The sequence below is a fragment of the Trachymyrmex cornetzi genome, unplaced genomic scaffold, assembly GCF_001594075.2.
Source record: "Trachymyrmex cornetzi isolate Tcor2-1 unplaced genomic scaffold, Tcor1.1 scaffold607, whole genome shotgun sequence".
Taxonomy (NCBI): domain Eukaryota; kingdom Metazoa; phylum Arthropoda; class Insecta; order Hymenoptera; family Formicidae; genus Trachymyrmex; species Trachymyrmex cornetzi.
This window is the reverse complement of record NW_017299923.1, coordinates 729,357-751,523: the sequence shown is the minus strand read 5'-3', so window position 1 is coordinate 751,523 and position 22,167 is coordinate 729,357. Positions and strand designations below refer to the sequence as shown.

The 22,167-nt window shown below is 32.7% G+C and overlaps 2 protein-coding genes across 4 annotated transcripts in view; both read left to right on the top strand.

Annotated features, from left to right (window-relative positions):
* The window catches only part of Dus3 (Dihydrouridine synthase 3), a 7,406-nt gene extending 1,017 nt beyond the window's left edge, over positions 1 to 6,389 (top strand). Inside the window, exons 2-6 of one of the 3 annotated variants that reach the window (XM_018515919.1) lie at positions 430 to 1,747; positions 2,782 to 3,149; positions 3,237 to 3,365; positions 3,444 to 3,559; positions 6,367 to 6,389. In XM_018515919.1, coding sequence (XP_018371421.1) covers positions 430 to 1,747; positions 2,782 to 3,149; positions 3,237 to 3,365; positions 3,444 to 3,516 — 1,888 coding nt within the window. In that variant the 3' untranslated portion in view covers positions 3,517 to 3,559; positions 6,367 to 6,389. Of the gene's footprint in view, positions 1 to 429; positions 1,748 to 2,781; positions 3,150 to 3,236; positions 3,366 to 3,443; positions 3,701 to 3,834; positions 3,912 to 6,366 lie in introns of those variants that run through there. The other 2 variants (XM_018515918.1, XM_018515917.1) reach the window with 2 other exon arrangements.
* Positions 6,390 to 7,774: 1,385 nt separating this feature from the next.
* LOC108766533 (serine/threonine-protein kinase OSR1) overlaps positions 7,775 to 22,167 on the top strand; it is a 23,467-nt gene continuing 9,074 nt past the window's right edge. Inside the window, 5 exon segments of the mRNA XM_018515871.1 lie at positions 7,775 to 7,990; positions 8,386 to 8,512; positions 8,514 to 8,620; positions 17,872 to 18,000; positions 22,143 to 22,163. Coding sequence (XP_018371373.1) covers positions 7,824 to 7,990; positions 8,386 to 8,512; positions 8,514 to 8,620; positions 17,872 to 18,000; positions 22,143 to 22,163 — 551 coding nt within the window. The 5' untranslated portion in view covers positions 7,775 to 7,823.

Sequence of the window (22,167 nt, the reverse complement as noted above, 5' to 3'; positions counted from 1 at the left end):
CCCCCCCCCCCCTATTCCTACATTATTCAAATTTTCCTTCCTTAAATATTTGTAGCTTCTATTTCCTATATCAAACTCCTTGTACCTGTTATTGTATATGTCTAACTGTGAGCTTAACTTACTACCTTTCCATTGTCTTTGTGCATACCTTTCTCTTTTAATTATTTTTTTCCTCCAAATTTAAATAAGATTCTATCTGTAATTCTATACATTAAATATATTAAATATATGACAACGATAATATGACATGTTAATGATAATTTATGACAATAATAATTTTCTGTGAAAATTATTTGAAATACTGTTCATCAATAAATTTTTGCACACAAGTACAATGTATCTAAAAAATAGTTATATATTATATTTGTTATTATCTATTAATTATTATCTTATAATTAATATATGTATCTAATGTATCTGATATTGTAGATTTATTATTGAGGACCATGTAAGACAATTGAGTGATCAGTGCTTGACAAAGATCGATAAACAGAAAGTATCTACTGATGCAAATGTAGAAGATACAGAAGCATCATGGGACCAAGTACCTGCTAAGAAAGCCAAATTGGAAGACAAGAGAGAGAAGCTCAGAGGACAAAATAAAGCGAGGCCACCTCCATTTAAAGTTTCCAAGGAATTGAGTCTATGTCCATGGATCGCGGATCAAACTGCAAATGAATTGGAGAGAAAATGCTCGAATCAGCGCTGTACTTTTCTACATGATCGAAAGGAGTATCTGAAGATCAGGCCAGAAGACATAGGTACAGAGTGCTATATTTTTAATTTGACTGGTAAGTGCCCGAGAGGAACCACTTGTAGAATGGGCTCAGGACACTTGACTGAAGATGGCTTCAACATTATTGACAAAAAGAAACTCGAGGAATACAGCAAATTTCCACCAGCTGTCAAAAATTATTTATCCAAGGACTTGCAAAACAAATTGCGCAAGCACAAGTATAATTTTTCCAGGGCAGAGGCAATCGTCAAAGCCAACGGTCCATCTATGAAAAAAACGCAATTGCAGAGTTTGAATAGTAAAAGAGAGGATAAAAATGATACAAAATCAGATGTCACGATTAATATTTCTGACAATAGCAATGGCGAGAAAATGGCAAAACATATTTCTGATAACGCAAATGACGAGAAAATGGAAAGAGATGCTTCTAATTGCAATATCACGTATAAATCAGAGGAATTGAAAATCGGACCCGTGGACGACAGCGATTTGATCCGATTGCGACAATCAGAGAAAAAGACAATCGATTGGAACGGCAAGATACTACTAAGTCCTCTGACTACGGTAGGCAATCTGCCATTTCGAAGGATTTGCAAGGAATATGGTGCGGATATAACCTGCGGCGAGATGGCATTAGCACCGAATATACTGAAAGGTACGCAGGAGGAATGGGCGTTGGTGAAACGACACGAGAGCGAGGATATCTTCGGCGTGCAGCTCTGTGGCAATAATCCGGGAGTGCTGGCACGATGTGCACAATTGCTGAACCATGAGATCGATGCGGACTACATAGATTTGAATCTTGGGTGTCCGATCGATATGATTTATAAAAACGGAGGCGGCAGCGGTATGCTCAATCGATTGAACGTACTTGAGACCGTGATAAAGTCTGTTAGCCAGGTGTTGGACATACCCTTATCCGTTAAGACCAGAACTGGGGTCTACATAGATAAACCGATTGCACATAATCTAATGCCGAGGTTTCGAGACTGGGGTGTATCCATGATTACCGTGAGTAAGTCTGTTAAATTTATGTTTTTTGTTAATGAATCAGTCTCTTTTAAAAGACCGATTGTGGTATTTCCAAAGAATTGAATTTATCAAGAGAAAGAAAAGAATGTTCTCTCTTCAAAATATCTTAATAACTTTAAGAATTCACAATAAGTTAAGATCGCTATATAAAGAAATCAAATAAATGAAAAAGAACCAAACAATCTAAATATTGGTATTTACTTAATATTTATACGTAAATTTTAAATACATTGTACAGTTATATAAACTGCGCGCCAATTACTCTCGGGCTTGAAATGCAATTATAAACTGAAATAATATCATAAATTAAATTGATCGTCAATGTAATAACACTTATCAATGTAATTGCAAAAAACTTACTGTGAAAAATATTAGTCAGAATTATAATACCACATTATGATTATTGTTATTTAAAAATTCAGTTTTGCATATGCTACATCTTTAAATTATAACGGAAAATTCACGTTATATTAATCATAGAAATATTAAAAAAAAAAATTATTCCTGGGAAAAATAAAAAGATGTTAGTAGGGTGTTTATTACTTGGGAAAACTGGACTTTTTACACGATTTTTTTTTATTTTTAAAAATCTGGAATTTTCATGGAATTTTATTGATATTTAAGAAAATTTTTGGAATTTTATTTTTACATTTAAATTGTGTTTCTTTCCGAAAATTATTATTCCTCTTATTTTTTTTTCTTGCAAAATGTTGACAATCGATTTGCAATGTACGGTCCGTGTATATTCACATATATTTTTGTGTATCTTGCGAGTTTTTATTAAAAAAAAATCAAGGTAGCAATAGAACGTTGTTTACACTCCAATTTATTCCAAAATTGTATTAAAAAATTCTCTAATCTTATCTAGGATTTTGAATAAAAAAACCTGAACAATTCGAGAGAATTCTCAAGAAATTTTTTTTACAAGATTTTGGTAAACATCCTGCGTTAGAGAAATACGATCTTTCTGTATTATATTGTCTAACTCTTATTCAGTTTGATAATTCTTTCAGGTTCACGGCAGATCGCGTGAGCAGAGATATACGAAGCTGGCCGATTGGGAGTATATAGAAAAATGTGCGATGGTAGCGCAGCCGATACCCGTGTTCGGAAACGGCGATATCTTGTCCTTTGATGACTATCATCGCGCAAAAGAGATCTATAGTACTGTGCAGGGCATCACCATTGGACGAGGAGCGCTAATCAAGCCTTGGATTTTTACCGAGATAAAAGAGAAAAAGTTGATCGACATATCGAGCGTGGAAAGATTCGACATTCTCAAGAAATATGCGAATTACGGGCTCGAGCACTGGGGATCTGACACCCGCGGCGTTGAAAATACCAGGAGATTTATGCTGGAATGGATCTCCTTCCTTCACAGGCAAGTTTACCTTGAGAAGAATGTGTTTCTCTCGATTAAAGCATTATATTATTCTTCAATATGGATTTACATTGAGCTATATTGCAGATATATTCCTGTTGGAATTTTGGAGAGACCACCACAGCGGATTAACGAAAGACCACCGTTTTACAGAGGTCGCAATGATATGGAAACACTGATGGCTAGTTCCAACTGCGCCGATTGGGTGAAATTATCGTAAGATTATTAGCTCGATCCATTCATTGAACAGTGTCAGTTTCGATTATATCCATTAATGATCTTGTTTATTTTTAGTGAGATGTTACTTGGGAAAGTGCCTGATGGATTTCGTTTTTTACCAAAGCACAAGGCGAACTCGTGGAAATAATCTACTGCAGGAAGAATAGTTTTATAGAGAAGTATTTCTCGAGGTGACTAATATAATATTTATATTCTTCTACATTGTTGATTATTCGCAATAAACGCGATACATAAAAGAGAAGAATTAATCATGGCAAAATTTGTTACGTTCTTTCATTTGCGTTTATATATACATATATAATACAATGAATAAATATTTTTATGAAAGACACTGTTAAGATGTTTAGAGAGTTTCGCGATATATATATTTGCACTATTTAATGACACATTAACTTTGCTAACATACAACTTGACTAAATCAATTGTGTTCATTTATCTCGACAAGGTTAGTGACCGGCCACATGCAATCACAACCACTAGCGATTTCCTTTGTATATGGTTGCCAACATTCACTATCCCAACGTCGTCTGGCTAAAGATAAAAGCCGACTTCTTTGCACGCACTGGAATGCCGGATAAACACATTTCTAGAAAAACAAAATGTTAAATCTGAAGTCAAAACTTTGTTAAATAAAAAAAACGTTTTCTTATTTTTTCCTAAACTAAACTTAAAATCGATTCAACGAAAATCTAACTTATCAGATTAATTATTTCTTGGAAATTATCTTGCAACGCTAAACATTTATAAATTTACTTTTAATTGACCCATATTTTTTGCTCAATAAAAACCATCATTTTGAATTTCATTGAATCTTTTCATCTATTTCACTGTATGACGTGTAAGTTTACTTGTTCCAATGGTTTCATTATTCGTTCGTCTTCGCTCAACATCAAATAGCCCTCACAGTAGACCTCATAATAATGCGGGGGTTGATAGTCGTAATCGTCATCGAGAAGCTCCACTTTTTTCGTTATTGTTTCGCAAAGATTGCGATATTCCTGCATAAATCGCAAAAGAAATAGACATTTATCTCAATACAAATAGTGATATGTACAGGATGTTCAGCGTAACGGTCCACACGATTTTTCCAACAACTAAAAAAAGATTGAAGGGTAAGTATTTCTTTGTTTTATATAGACTACAACATGCGATAAAAAAATTAAAAAAAATTTTTTTTCATAAGAAAATCAAAGTCATTTAAAATTTTTTAAATAGCACTATACGATTTTTTTTCCATAATATTATAGGAGTCTTCAAGACGAATTCAAATCACTGTCGAAATATCACTTTTATTGATGTTTTATTAATTTTATTGAATATATTTTATTAAATATAATTAGTACATGTATGTATATATATATATATATATATATATATATATATATGTATAATCTGTATCTAATCAGAGGTTGTATTAAGTACTGCTGTTACAAATAATGTTACAAATTTAATATTAAATATCAATAAAATCAACAAAACGTCAATAAAAGTGACATTTCGGTGATTTGAATTTGTCTTGAAGACTCCTACAATATTATAAAAAAAAAATTGTATGGTGCTATTTAAAAAATTCAGGATGACTGATTTTTTCTGAAAAAAATTCTTTTTAATTCTTTTCGCATGTTGTAGCTTATATAAAACAGACGAGTATTCATCTTTTTACTTTTTTTTTAACTGTCGGAATTATCTGAAAAATCGTGCTGAACACCCTGTATAGTATAAATATATGAATATTAAATAATACAAATACAATTTAAATCAAGAATGAACTTGCGAAAAATAGATGAATTAAAAGAATTTGACAGGAACTTATCCTAGCTGATTTAATTCCTTGTTTTAATAAAGCTTTTTTAAAAATATTTTTTAACATTTTTTTTAATGGCGAAAATTCGATTGGAAACACTAGTGCGCACTGATTCATATTAAAGCCGTACCCTGATTTGAGTAGAAAAATGAAAAAACGCAAATATTTCGAATTATGAAATATATATTTTACTTAATAGTACAGTAAAATGTATTGAGTATTTCACAATTTAATCGATTTCTATGTTTATTTATATCTTTACGTTATTTTGTGTACGTCGGCTTTAATGTGTTAGAAGCAAGAAAATACACAATAAAAATTTTTGCAAAATATATCAATATAGAAATATGCATTTCAATAAAACAACACGATCAATAGAACCAACTAGAAAATATATCGAAATCTTTTTGTTTCATTTATTAATAAATAACTATATATTTGGAAATGAATTATGTATATTATGACGCATTATATATGTATATATATCTAAAACCAAAAATAAAATAAGCTGTATTCACAACTATGACAAACTCAAATTAATAATATAATTTTTTAAACAAAGAAGACTGTTTCAGTATATTTTAAGAAAATTTTCGGTATGTTTTATAAGTTTATTCTGTTATAATTGCACATGTTATTCTATTGAAAGATATTTCTATTTAGATATAATTTACAAGAATTTTTATGTATTTTCTCGCTTCTGGCGTCACATTCTGAGATAGTAGTGGTGAGTGAACTTTAGTGAGGAATAATCCTTTTCAGAAATAAGAAAAAATTTACTAACGTGCATATTTCTGCTATCTCTGTTCAGCTGCTGTAGTCCCCTTGCCGCAATTTTCGCGTCATAATATTCCTCCAGCGGATAAGACATATCTCTTATTACCGGTATTTCACGTAGATAATTAAGCTTAGAACCAAAGCTGTTCCTAAATAACTGAGTACGATTCAATGGTTTGCTCAACACGTAGAACACATAGTTGAGGATAAAAAATTCAGCAATCTGCAAACGAAATGTACAACTTCCTTATAAACGAACGAACAAAAAGTGTAATGAGAAAAATTCCAAATTTCTTTACTATGATATAACACACATGATTGAACACACATAGCAGATAAAAGATTGTATTTTAATTTTATGCAAATAATCACAATCAGTTAAAAAAATTGTTCCAGAGTGACGCGCTGAATTATCTCCAATTTTGATCAGACTGAAATTGATTTCCCAGTAGAAGAATCCCAAGAATTTTAATTGGCATTATGCGAGTCATGCATGCGCGCATATCCGATTATTCTTTTATGAATGACACCGAATATAATCAAGTCAATGCCTCTTAAATATAACATTGCGTCACTGATAGAGCCTAAACCTTCGATGGAGGTCTCAGTCAGCAGCCTTTAGCGACCCATCAAACCTGATGATGCGTAAATCGCACGCGCGGAGGGTCGACGCCGCAAGTGGGAATTGGAGGTAGGATGAATCATTCGTTTAGAGTATTTGCAACTGACGAAATGATTTCACGCCATTTATCATATCGATGAAATACGATATGCATATTTGACGTATTTCTAATTTCTTTCATCTGTACATCCTTAATTCTATTCTTGCTTTTTCTCCTCTAGAGAAAAGTTACTCCCAATCTTGCCTTTTATGTTGCGAAGAATAAAGGACATCTCTATATCTCATTTAAATTTTCAACATTTCCTAATTATAAAATGTTCCGATAACACATATTTTGATTTTATTTACGTAGAGACCGCTTTAAAAGATCATTCACTCAGAGAAAAAGACATAATGATAGTAACTATAACGGTGATAACTATACAAGTTTTATCAACTATTTCACTACATCATGAAATTGTTTATTCGACTACGATAATGATAACATTAATTCACCATAAAACTTTAGCTATCATTAGAAATTATTATTAGTAAAACTAATTGCTATCTTTAGAATTATCATCACTATATTTTTCTCGAAGTGTTGGGGAAGATTTTATCGTTTGGAATAGGATTAGATTAGTTTTAAAGCAAAGAAGATCTAAATAAAATTTTTGGCGAATTTATGATCTTTACAAAAATTTATGGATAATTATAGATTTTTAAAATCGATGGAATATTTAACATGATATGAGAATGAAGTAAAAAAAAATGATTTTGCACGATAAACATGGCATATTAACAAAAATTGGAATTTATCTATAGGCTTTCTCGCGAAGATCGGTATTAGTTGGTTTGCAAGGTCGGCGTGATTGAGCCGATGTGCTGTATGATACGGATTATTCTTCCCGCGTCATCAGTTAATTCATGCTACCGAAATGACGACAGAATATACGCACGAGATAATGCGATCTTCCAGCTCCGTAGTATTTACTTCGATTCCAAGTAACGTCAGAGGCAATAAATACAATAAATGCAACAGCAAGTAATCGGATGATGAATTGACAATAGATCTCTTTAAAAATAAGAAATAAGAATGAGAATTGGCAGGACTTTCAAATCGAATTTAAATCGATCGTCTTTTCCATATGGAACGTTAGACGGAGTCTTTCTCGGTCGCTCTATGCGACAGTAGAACTAGAACGAAAAGGGAAATGGAAAAAAGAAAAGTGGAAGGCCAAGAGAAGATGCAATGTATTGTATCTCAAAGGAACAAGTACTCGTAAAAGAAGAAGAAGAAGAAGATCAAGTGATCTAGAAGAAGTGGGAGAACATGGACTACGTGCAGGCTTTCAGCATCAACGATACGAAACGTTGCATTACGCGCACATACATGCGACAATACTGTGCCAATGTGGGGTAAGTAGTTATCCAATTGACAGTGCCCCGTCTGACATAGTTCAGTCACGAGGCGGGCACAGGATGATCCTATATCTCCGTTAACGGAGCGACAGTCGTTCCCTCGAAATTGCGCTCGCCACGCGACGTTCCATACGCTCTTTTCTGCTCTTTTTCCCGAAATCGCGCCGACGCGACGCGACGCGACGCGACGCGACTTCGTCTTTGATGACGGAATTTTCGCGTTACAGTTAAATAGACGAGGATATACATACGTACGTATGATACGTATACATATATATATAAGAGCCGGCAATATCGTGTATTGTGATATATGAGAATAATGTCAATAATACGAGCGTGTTTAGACCGAAGAGATTGGTGTTTCTTTCACGATGAGAATGATCCCGGTCAAGGTTGACAATTGTCAGTGACAAAATTTCGAAGAATCCTTGCCGAATACGGTTGATCGTTGCTTTTCCACGAAGTAAAAGGAACACGAAGGGAGGGAGGAATAAACAAGATCGACGAGATCTCAGCTCATAACATTCCTCGGGGCATCCCACGAAGATCGGGATGCCATCGGATTGACACCGGTACCATGGCAGCGGATCTCTATGCGAATGGCTCTTTAAAGTCAACGTCCGCCAGGTAAGATCAATCAGAAATCGATTATACTTCCGTACTTTTATCTTATCGATGAAGCATGTATATTTTAAACCAGATTTTCTCAAAAGATAAGACTGACGCAATAATGAATGATCCTTAAATTTCTTTTAGAAATATATTGGGATGCAATGGTATAATGAGAATCAGATGCATTTTTAACGATAAATTAATAATTTTTGAATCTTTAAATATAGATATAGCTAAACTCGCCAATGACATATTAATATTTATTTGTTGAAGGAAAGAATTTATAGACATTTTAATCGGTTTGAGCAAAGATGATGAAATCATTCGTGACATGATGATTCGTATTCTCAGCATAAATGTGGCCATCTACTTTTGAATTTTATCTGCCTATCAAGATGGCATTCACAAATGTTAACGTGACACGAGAATCAGATAGCCGCGTTGAATAGGACCCCAATCCAATAGGATTCCAAGGTTTATTTGTTTAATTCGGCGAGTAGATATATTTAATATCACGAAAAATCGAATAGATAATTTTAGATAAATATGAGATGCTTATCGTAATATGTAAATAAATCGAGAGAGAGAGAGAGGGGGGGGGGGGGGGGAGAGGAAAAAGTACAATATCATAAATTTTAAAAGCGCGTTTGTCTCTCTCTTTCTTCTTAATACAAAAAGTTAATTTCTATTAATTTTACATTCAAATTATAATTTATTCGATACTCTACTATTAAAATTAATAAAAATCAATTGTATAGAATGTTTCTACAAAAAATATTTAAAATATATAAATAATTCAAAATAACACATACAGAGAGTGAGAGAGAGAGAGAGAAAAGAAAAATACAAAAAGTTAATTTTTATTAATTTTTTAATTAAAATTTTGTTTTTATTTTATTAAAATCTCTGTTTTTTATACTTTACTGCTAAAACTGAGCACTTAATTGATAAATCAATTTCGAATGTTTTTACAAGGGAAGCAGCACGTAAAATATGTAATTCGTGTATTCTTTAATATAACCATGATTCTGCAATGTACACGTGATGACACCGTAATTTTGAGTAATGTATACGATGACGTATCTAATGATACACCGAATGCAGCTGTACAGCATTGAGTGACTGCTGATGCAGTGTTGTTTAGATTCCAACATCATTTCCAAGCGTGTTTGATCTAATTTCATAAGCTGACGTATAAATGTGACCGCCAAATTACCTTGTTTCCGGCGACTCGTTTACGATTTAAGGCGACTGTAAAAAAGACACATGGCGAGCGACGTTTACGAAGTGTGATGTTTACAAGGTACTTTCCAGAATGTGCCCGAAGGAAGTAAAACGTTTCTTCTGACTCGCGATCACGACGTTTAAATTGTAAAAGAAATTCACCCATAACGACGACGGCAATGGATCAATCTATACGTATGATTAAGCAATCGAATGTATGTTTGTTTCCGGATAAACGCGACCGTTTTCGTTTTTTGCAAACCATTTCAATGACAATGAAATCGTTTAATAGCCGCTATGGCTCTTTGAGTTAATAAGCAATTGACCCTCGCGCGCGCGGGCTTGTCGAGTAAAGGTTCCATTGATGAAGAGCATTATTAAGTGAACTCAAACTCTCAATTCTTCGAAAATCCCAGCGCAATTATTCTTAATTATTATATACTTGCCGTAGGACTATCCAATTAATCATTCTTCCTAACATCTTAAAATGGATCTAAATATGTCATTGGTTTAAAAAAAAAAATTGAATATTGCTTCTTCGTAAGATATCTATTCAAAGCGAATCCAAGCAGAGAGAACAACAGGTCACGACAACATCAATGTGACATTGAAATTAATTGTAATTGATCGAAAAATGACTTTTGATCATTATTTTGGAGCTCTATTGACGTCATCTCAATCAACACCAACTAAAAGTATCATAACATTAATGTTATAATTTCGTGCTCTACTGTAATTGTAAAAGTGACCTTACACGATCAATAACACTGATCAGTAATATGGAATCATTAATACTGACAGCATATATTAATATTTTTATTATCTTTATAACCTTACACATCAGTATTATTGACAATATATTTCATTTTAGTTTTACGTACATTATCTATTGTACTTATGACAGTGCGACATGGATCCTAATAAAGTGATATTGACACTCGAGAATCAAAATCCAGATCATCAGTATTCTACATCAATTCAACAATATTAACCACAATAAGTATCTGTGAATATTGTCAGTATTTGTTAATACTGACAGTATTATTGACCGTGTAGAGACACATCTTCACCATGTGTTACATTATATTTATATTATATTGTTGAGTGTGAAATTATAACATTGACGTTATATTATTTTAAGTTTGTGTTTACTGGTGTTACGATGATTTTTTACTCTGTTTGGGAACCGTCAAAGGTGCAAATTATACAAGTTAATAAACGTCCATTTGGACGTAAACCATTTGGGAAGTGTTCACCAAACCGTCAATTTATAATTCCCTCATTCGTGAATATTTATAAACAAACAATTTAATGAACGTTAATTGCAGAGTGAAAGGCAAAGATAAAAATCGGTAGACATGTGCAATTGTAAATAGAACATCACACATTTGGATATACACAGAATAATCACACTGGCACGCAGTGAAGTCAAGAAAGCTTAAATTACAGATCAGTATTTAAAGAATATAAATTTTTCTAAGAAACATGCGGTCATTTACCGTCCAATTCCACTCGAACTGTGATCAATTGTTATCACTATATATAATAAAGCATACATGTCTCTCTCAATGTAAATAGCAAGTATTAAATTATGACCAGAAACGAAAAATCATAATTTATTGTGTAACACACACACACACGCATGAGGCATTCTCTGTCAAACTGAACACTCCTCTGTCTAAAATTCAGTTCATCCAAAAAATTTCTTTCTGGACTCAAATTGTAGGTACACATGTCTATTTTCTTTGGCACTCTGATCTTTTTGGAAATCCAATATGGTGAATCTAACATAATGGCTATAGTTGACGAAGTACTGATTGAGAAGAAAAGTGTTATGAATATTTTAAAATTTCAAGTTGATTAAATTAAAACTGTACGAGTTATCATGCGATAAATGCAAAAAAATGCGATTTATGCATTTTTCTCAAAAGTATCAGTCTTGACAGTATCAGTGCGCTTCTCGCATTGATGAAGTGAAAGGCGAGGTTCGCGAAACGTTGGCATTAGCAATGAAGCACAACACAGCGATAACCTGCAAACCTTTTGACATCTCTGAACACTTTTCTTTCTTGGCTGACGTTTATGAAATTGGACGAACCTTGGCCCATTTGAGTAATAATTTAAGCATTCTCAATTGGTACTTCGTAAACAATAGTGGTCATGTTAGGCCCTTCGTATTGAATTTATAAAAAGGCTAGAGTGCTAAAGAAAGTAGTTGATATGTGTACCTATAATTTGAGCCCAGAAAGAAATTTTTTGGCTAATAAACTAAATTTTAGACAGAGGGGGTGTTCAATTTAACAAAGAATGCCCCATATATATATCTCGAAATGTCTTTTAGATGAAAGAACCGTCAAGAATTAAAAAAAAAGGTAAAAATTCGTGTATCTCCAAAATTTTTTAGATTCGCATTCCATTTTACGTGCCATATTGGGGAATTGTCAAGGCTAAAATGATCTATATTATAGTCAACAAATTAAAACAGCGATACTACAGTAGTCACAATTCCGTCTAGTGACGGTGATCGGGTAGCTACTACATTTGTTTGTTCAATTGTACACGCGCTGACTAAGATCGATGCAAAGTCAATTCAATAAATCTACATGTCGTTAGAAATACCGTAACAGTGACAGTCCATTAATTTGTATGAAGCGGCAAGTTATGTCGATGCGACTTTACATAGAATAATAAGATTTTTATTAAGACCGACGTGAAATTAAATACTAAGTATAAGCATATTCAAGCTTGTAACGGTCAAAGCTAGATCTTCTCAATGCCTAAATAATTCACGGTGAATTATCTATATCCTCTATATGTACATGCATATATACCATATTTTTGTAGTTATTCAAATTGTGCGCCGAAATTTTTCCGGACTTTTTCAAACGCAATTAAACTACTGCAATAATATCACAAGTTAAATTAAATTGACAAGCAAATTTTCAATCTTCGAGATCCGATATCATATTATAAGGATGTTAATGTGCTGAAAACCTTAAATAAATTTTTATTGCAAAAAATATTACCTCGGCCGGGACCGAGATTGAGAATTTGCTTGTTAATTTAATTTAACGCGCAGTTTGAATAACTACAAAAAAAAAAGGTTAACATGCATGTACATATATATATTGGATATAGATAATTCACTGTGAATTATTTAGGCATTGAGAAGATCTAGCTTTGATCGTTTAGTTATAGACTTGAATGTGCTTATACTTAGTATTTGCATAGAATGTTACAGAATGCACTAAAAACACATAGAAAAATGTTGTGTCGAGCAGATCTAAAAATAATTTCTCCACGTGGTTTCTCGACGACGGCGAGCAAACGTGAGCATTCACCCGAAGATGCCCGAAGATTGTCTCGTTGGACACAGTGTTTAAAGTCTAGAAAATGTGTGGAATCTGCGAAAGAAGAGAAAACAATTAAAAAGAAAGATAAAAATATATAGAAGTCTCCCTTTGTTCAGCTTCACAAAATTTGAAATTGTTTAGAGAGAAGGTAATTCCATATTAATCATTACAATTATTACGATCAAAATGGGATAAAATACATTAATTTTGTTTCTTCCTTGAACAAGATACCAACGAACGTTAGAGATGGAAAATTGTCGAGGTAGAGGAAAACGTTAAATGCAAAAATGAGTAAAGTAGATTGGCAGAGCGCTCGCGTTCGCGTGACGCGATATGAGGCGGAGGAAATGATGGAATGATGAAAACTTGAAGAGTGTATCGTGGCCACGCGTAAACTGAACGTAGGCAGCAGATGACGCGGCGACATACGTTCGTTGGTCCGAATTAATTAAATTAAAATCGCAATTCTAGCCCGGCTGCGAGTTAAACTTTTAACCCAAATATTAGAAGAATCCCGTTATCCGAGAGATAATGAATGAAGCATGGAACGATGAGTAATTATCTATCTTCTCGCCAGATTTATTCAAAAAATTTATAGACTGTATATGTACTCTACGTACACTATAATTTGAACGGGGGGAAGAAACTAACTTCTTAACTCATCCCTATACATCGAATAATAGAAATAAAAAATCCAGAAGGGAATTGAAAACAAATTAATATTATATGAAAAACGGCTCAAATGAATAACAATTCAATTAAAAATATGTAATTTAGAATGGCTGTCCGAGCCTAGCAAGTTGACATGCGCTAATATTTTAAGGACGATTAGTCATAGTGTAAGTAGAACTTACGCACAGATAATTTATATGTCATTGATACATCGCTACATCAATATCTCATTCACACATGCCACACATATGCATAAATTTTCTGTAAGTGTAATTCTGTATACGTTCACTGAAGAGAACCGTTAATAAAGGTCAAAATTTGTTTTTATTATTTATACGATAAGATTAAAATATTAGCGCACATCAACTTGCTAGACTCGGACAGCCCCCTTCTAAATTACATATTTTGGAATTGAAAACATTTATACAAAAAATAAAAGAGAATAAAGTGAAATGTTAAAACAAGTAATTCAAGATATATTATAATTAAGGATGTAACTTTTAATTTCACGAAAAAATTATGAATTAAAGAATTACAGATTTTTCTATTATATTTGAAAGTAATACAAAAAGTTTGATGGCGATTTAGAGAACCTGGATCCATAATTATTTCAATAAGAAGTAGATATAAAATGAGAAAAATTTTATTTAAACTATAAAATTATATTGTTAAATATTTAAATATTGACTTTATTAAATTTCCGATTCCAATTACTTTGTATAGATTATACTGATTCTTAATAATGGAGAAGTGGAAAAATGTCTATCAGCTATTTAAGAATTCTTTGAAAATAAAATCTTTTATTTTGGATTAGCTCTTTAAATAAAACGAGGCTGAACGTGAGAAAAGAAGTGTTAATGACTACATGCTAAAATAAGATATTGTGATCTGCTTAGGGTGATACTTTAAAACGTCATAGTCGTGTCATTTTCGCACGAGCCTTTCGTGTTTGAAGAGATAATTAGACCATTACTTTGGGATAAGACCGTTATAGACTTGTTAATCGTAATCAGGTGATGTCTGAAGCTGACAGGACAGATTCTTGTTGATGGGGTACAACCGGTGGATGATGTCACGCGGTGCGTTAAAATTGGATCGAATAATTTCGAAAACTATGCAGATTCAGAAGTTAAAATTACATTCTTAGAAAAATCCAATTTAATATTAAAAATTACTTTTTTTCAGTATTAAAAGCATTAAAGAATAAGTGCTTTTATTACTTAAAATAAGCAATTAATCACTATTTTTCAGTTTTATTTTTAATTTCTGTAAAGATTTTCAGCATGTATAATCAACTACTGCGACTTTAGAGAATTCTTTAAATAAAGTAGTCAATTCTAAGCAATCGTAAGGCTTGTTCTCGTAAAACTTCTTTGTAAAAACTTATGTCTGGAATGCTTGTAACTGTAGGATGCAGTATTTTTACAAACAGCTTCTTGCTAGTCATAAGAAATCGTCGATTTACGTATAAGCGTACACCTTATGATACGCATATGAATTACAACTTTCAGTTATACGTTCTTAGAAGTCTTATACGAGAACCAGTTACAAGCCTTACGTTTCTGCTTAAAATTGATCCATATGTCTTAAAATTATTATTGAGTATTTTATATCTTTTTTCTCCGTGAAATCTGAGATCGAATCCAATTGACTGTTTAGTTATATGGAATTACAGATAGACTGACAAACATGCGTGCTGAGAACAAGACGCATTTGTTAATTCGAATCCGTTCTCATGATTTATACGGTTCTTCCCGTATATCAAGGCCGAGAGCAGGATAAGAAGATTGTCAAAAGGAAGCAGGATCGTTCTAATAAGTACATGCCTGCGACAAAGCGCGAACGCCATCAGATTATTTTTAGCCAGCGGAATAGGGTCTATCCCCTTCGCCATGGCTAAAAATAGCTGGTAAGGCCAATCCAGGTCCAATTATCCCATCTAGATATTTAGGTGACAATCGACTGACCGCCAATTTAGAAATATTCCACTGGACTCGAAGTGCGAATATTCACGCATCACGCGTGTTAAAGTTCATGCTTCTTTGTAAAAAAAAAAAATCTTCCGGTTCTCCGCAGAATCAATAAAATCACTGGAGAAAACATTTGTTCGAACTTTGTGTGTAAATAACTTGAGATAATTTAACTTATTATTCAAACAATAGAGTTAAAAGGCTTTGAACCAACTTGGGTTTTAATGCTAGTTAAGTAATAAACACTGTTACAAAAGGGTTTTAATAAATAATGGAAGCATTACAACGATATAAAATATGACAATGAGGATCGAACCGTTTATTATATTTTATATTGTTGTAACATTAACTAGTATTAAACGTAGCTTTGCTCAAAGCTTTTCATTCTATTGTTTGAATAATAAGTAAACTAGACCGTAATGTGAATATAAATGTGAATACAAATAAGCAAAAAGCGCGTTAAATATACGATCGAAGCTGGATTTTCATGTTTAAAAATATTTCTGTGTAAATCTTAAATACGTAAATCTTTCAGTTAGATAAAACTACCTGTTGATTATTATCGGACTCAAAACGCAAATTGAAATTGAAACTGAAATAATAATATATCAAATTAAATTGATCGTCAATTTAATAATGATGCTAATGAGTATCTTAACATTTGATTAAACTTAGAACTAAAATAAAAGCAACATCGGAGAGCATTGCGCGCACTCTCAAGATATGCGTAAATCATTAACTGTCAATTCAGTTTTTCAACTACAGAGAAGACGAAATTACTACAGAAGAAAAGCCGTTAACGGCTTTCAAATTTCTAGATAGCAAACATTACATAAATATTCTACAAATATTTATGAAGAATATCCATATAGTCTATGTACTAAAGGTATTAAAAACTGTTATGTTCATGGCATATTCATAGTTTATTCGAATGACATAAATATAAATATTGCGTAAACATGCGTAGAATATTTTGTACAATGTTCTATAGAATATGCTGTTAATTTTTATATTCTATGAATGTTTTTTTTGTTACACTGAGAAAAAAATTGTTCATTTAATTAAATAATTTTTAAAAGGTAGTTCGTCTTTATTTCTTTTATTGGAGAACGTATTTAAGTTGAATATAATATGTTTAATTTAATACATTCTTCACCGAAAGAAATAAAGACAAACTAAATTAATTTAGTCAAATGAACAATTTTTTTCTCAGTATATAAATATGGATATCTAAGTAGAATATCTTATGTATATTTAAAGAACATTCAATTTAAATATTCCAAAATTAAGAACATTTGTTTTTTAGCAATAAGTAAATGTTAATATAGCTCATAATATGTAATGCAATATGTAGAAATTAAGCTAACAACGAGAAAATTCAAGATATAACATGTCAGATAATTTATCAATATGACAATTTTTACTAACAAAGCTGATAAGAACATTGTACTCTTTATTAGTAAAAATTTCCACATTAATTACTTGATACCTTGCAATATTAATTTGCTCATTGTTGGTCTTATTTCTGCATAGTAATCAACAACTGTCTAAACATGTAGTGTCTTTATCTAAAGGACGTTCTGGGAACATTCTGGGAATGTCTTAAAGTTTTTCTTAAAGGTCTGTGCTGTATTCTAAATTTCTTGGAGTAAATTCTCATTCTAAAAGAATGAAAATACTGCCACTATTAAAAAAAAGTGAAAATATTTGCATTCTTAAATAAGAGTGACACGATTTTCATTCTTGCGGAGTGTGATTTCATTTTTTTGGAGTGAGATTCTTTTAAAAGGAGAGAGATTCTTTCATTCCTTTGGAGTGAACTTCATTAAAAAAAAAAAAAAAAAATGAAAATCTGCCACTCTTATTAAAGAGTGTAAATATTTTCACTTTTTTTTCAATAGTTTTTTTCAGTACTTTTACTCTTTTGAAGTAAGATCTCATCACTTCAAGAAATTTAAAATGATGAATATGGTCCTTCAAGGCATCAAGTACTCTTCGTCTCCTACGATACGCAACCCGCCTAACGAGTGTGTGTATTGTTTTGCAGGGCCGTAGGCAGCATGGGACAACGTAAATCGGGCGCCCCGGGCGCCGCGGCGCCGATATCGACGGAGGAAGAGCAGCTGAAGTTTCAAGACAACAGATTTCTAGCGACTTTGGTGCTTGGCAGAAGTAGGTGAGTGACCGAGCGTGACTGACTGACTGACTGACTGACTGGCTGCCTGCCTGCCTGCCTGCCTGCCTGCCTGCCTATACCACTATATCTACCTACCCGACGTCTTAGTAAGACGGTCTTACTACGTCACTACGTCAGAAATCGTAAGGCACGTGATCGGTGTACGCGACCCACATCGAAACCCTGGGATTCGATTGCGCACCGACTATTGTTGCAAAGTCGAGTGCGAATCTCGTCCGATCGATCGCGACGGGAAATAATTGAAAAAAGTGGTCGAGCGCCGCGGCGAGTGCCCGTTTTCGTGATTTCTTTCTTGGCCATTACCGAAGCCGTATATTTTTGGCGAACCCCACCGAAGAGTGTGAGTAAACGCCTGTTTTTACGTTTGTAAACATTGAATGTTTGCAGAGATTTGAACTAGTGACGATCCAACGCGGCGCGTAAACAGCCGTAGCTATCGTTGCATATCTAATTGTGATGCTGCAAATAAGATTTAAATCCTCGTACGACTTGAAATTAAGACCAGAGGTAAATTCTTGTTAAGCACAAACTAACAGTAACACTACACCAAATTATTGTATAATTTCCCATTTAACAGTACAAATGTAACATGACACATGGTGTATTGCGTCGGAACAAAAGTTCGTAGAACTTCAAAATTCAATCAATTGTAACTTTGTTAAAAAGGAATGAAATTTCAATTTAAAGAAAGGGCTTTTAAATCTCTACTTTCAAAAGGTCAGTAGTCAGCTTTGAGTTTCTGCTAGTTTGGTAATTGTTACTTATAGAAAACCACAAGCCGGACAAAGTGGAAAATTTTCTTCTCATTTCGTGAACTTGTCACGTGCTCAAAAAGTCTTGCGAAAATTTTCGACTTTCTAACAAGAAAGCTTAAAGTTCTCCCTAAAAAAATCGTTTTTTACAAAAATGTTCTTAAAATTTTCGTTATTAAATTATTTTCGATTAAGGGAAAGGAACATTTTGACAACAATATAATCGTATCGACTTACAGAATATATCGATTGGTTAAAAAAGGAGCATTAAAGCCTACACTGGTTCTTAGTGCGATAACATTTTTTTTTTAAGTGATTACTTTAATCTCATAAATGATACAAAACAAACGTTTCGACCTTCAATTAGGTCATCTTCAGTATGTACAAGTTTCAAATTTCTTTAATTCTCGTTTACAAACTAATTTACCATAAAAAAAACCTGGTTTTCTTAACAGAATTTAATGTCATTCATTCATTCATTAATCATGTCAAACATTTTGACATTTTTGACAGTGATCTCTTTTGCACCAAGCAATTCGGAAAACAAATTCCTAAAGCTGAAACTGCTCAATCGACTGATATAATTATCAACTTTTTTTGAACATGTAGTACAAATGAAGTAATGCTATGAACTTTTGTTCCGATCTAATATCTATATAACAATTACATTGTTGAGTGGGAAATTACAATATCATAAATCGTAGGTAATCGAAGTAGCAAGATGAGGACACGTAAAATCTCAGTAAACAGAACGTCTGTGATGACATTTTGACGTTAAAATGATAACAAACGTCAATTTGCGGGAAATGTTACTGCTTGCGTTCAGCAAGTTGTTACCCGCTGCTCGAAACTTACTATCAGGATATTCATTTTTTCGGAACCTGACCCAGTACACGGATGTGATGGTTTTTAAAAAGTGCTGCAGACGAAGTAAACAAAACACTGAATCGCTTAACGAATGGTCAGTTATATATATATATATATATATTTGCGGAGGAGAAACAGCACACCTGTCGCTCTCGTACGCGATAAAGGTCATCACGAAATCTCGATGCAAATAACGAGTAACGATAACATTCCGTAGGTAGACGTAATTTAATTTAATTTTCTAATCGCGCGCTATGGGATTCATTAATTGCAAAAAATTGGTATCGTCGTATCGATAAAACACGGAATCCTCGACTTGTCGCGTCTGTCGATTAGAGATAATGACAGTTCTAGGTACACAAAGATTAACCCGTTCCAGAAAGAGATGGTCACGAACGGGAAATCACAAAACTGGCTTTTGAATTGATATCGTCCCCCTTATGTCGTCCACCTCTGAAACGTGACATCAAAGGTGTTGATTTTGACAATTAATTTAATTTAATGAGTGGATAGTTTATTACTTCAATTAATTTAATTTGATTTATTACGTGTGAACAAATTTTACATGAAAGTTACGTGAAAATGAAAAGAATGCTTACTAAATATCTTATATTAAATATAAAAAACAAAAGAGAAAAAGAAAATAATAATTACTACTGTCATATCGCTCCTTTGCTACGACTACAATCTACAAAAGATTGAAAAGATTAAGTAAATAAAATGTCCTAAGACCGCAAATGTGAATACACAAGAGAAGCCCCAACGATTTAAGCTGGATCTTTGTGCTTAAATATATATTTATATACATATCCAGTTCTAAAAAAATATAGTTTTTCAGAAAACATTTCAATATTTTGAATCATTAAAATTTTACAATATTAATCTTAAAATACAATTTTAGTGTAATAATTGATTAAAGAATAAAGTACGTTCTTTTAAAGTATATTCTTTCGTTTTCGCTTTATATTTCCGTTCTTTTTCTGCAAGCAATTAAAAAATGATAATTTTTTTTAGTTAGATCGTCGTAGCAAATGAACGATAATATGCCGTGACCATTTTTTTACACGGATAATTTTAGTAAAGGCAGATTTCTGGTAATTCGTTGAATGTTGTACTGCGGATATTTATGATCGGTGGTGGGAACAGCTTTATCTTTCGGGCCAATTAAAGCGATCGGCGTCACTGATTGCCGCTTACACTACTTAACAATTAGAAGCACCACCTCAAGACGATTGTAGCAAGAATGTGATGGATGGGTCTACGATTAATTTGTTGTGCATATAGGCCGACCGCGCGCGGTTCGTCATCACTCTGCTATTTTGAGAAATGTTAATCGTTTCAATGAATCGAGATGCGGGTTAGTTATCGGTGGACGCAATTTCTTTTTTGATGGAACTGCGTCTTAATATAGGAAATTAGAATAAGAGTGTATCTTCATCAAACGCAACTCTCGAGATTTTATTTTAAACAGTTTTCTCTTTGCTTCTTTCCTCTTTTCTTTTAATATCAGGTCGCCTATTCTTTGTAGCTAAACTAATGTACATACACTTGATTTAAAATAATGGAATAAGTATATGTATACACTATTTGACAAAAAAGTCAGGCACAAGTCTAGACGTTGCGATCATTTTCATACAGCTACGTCGCAGTCGGAAAAGAAATATAATAAAATATTTTTTCATTGAATACTTTACAAATTATACAGGTCAACGCTGGAAACGCTCTGTTTGACTATGTATAATATACATAATACTCGTACCATATTTTCGTTCATTTTTGTATTGTTAAAAAATACGACTCTAGGCCTTTTGTAAACAAAAATGAAAGAAATCTCTACGTAGTCTTTTATCATTAAACACGTTCTTAAAGACAAAACAAACTAGCCTGTTCGACAAGTGCAGTCAAGTTAAATATAAATGATTGAATTCTCAGGTAAAAATCAATTGTGTTCGATTGCCCAATAAGCAGGCTAGAGGTACAATACTTTTTTCGCAATCATTCGAGGATTGTTTTATTTCAATGTAATTTTTTAATGTATTTTTCATTATTATACTTATTTTATTTTTTATGAAGAAAAATATGTATATAAGAGAAATAAAATAAATCTCCGAACGGTCGTGAAAAAGTAAGTTGTATTTTCTGCTTTATCAAAAATAGGTGCTTTCCATTTGGTGACCCAAGTGTCCTATCTTTATCATTCTTTAAATGTGAAGAAAAAAAAGATAGCGTTTGTTTGTATCGACTTGTGTCACTAATGTTCATTTCTTCTAAAATAGATTAACTTTATAATCTCTCGGTTTAATTTACCCTTCATCTAATTATTAAAACTAGGAAAAGACAAAAAGTAAGGGGTAAATCGAGATTATATAAAATTAATCTAGAATATAGATAGAAATAGATATAAATGGAAAGCAGTGAGGAAAGTCGATTCTGAGAGGTTCAATTGATAGTCGAATTCGCAGAAATAATTTTTTTTTAATCAAATTGCGTATCTCCTTCCAGGAGGATCTCGCCAGACGTGCTGCCG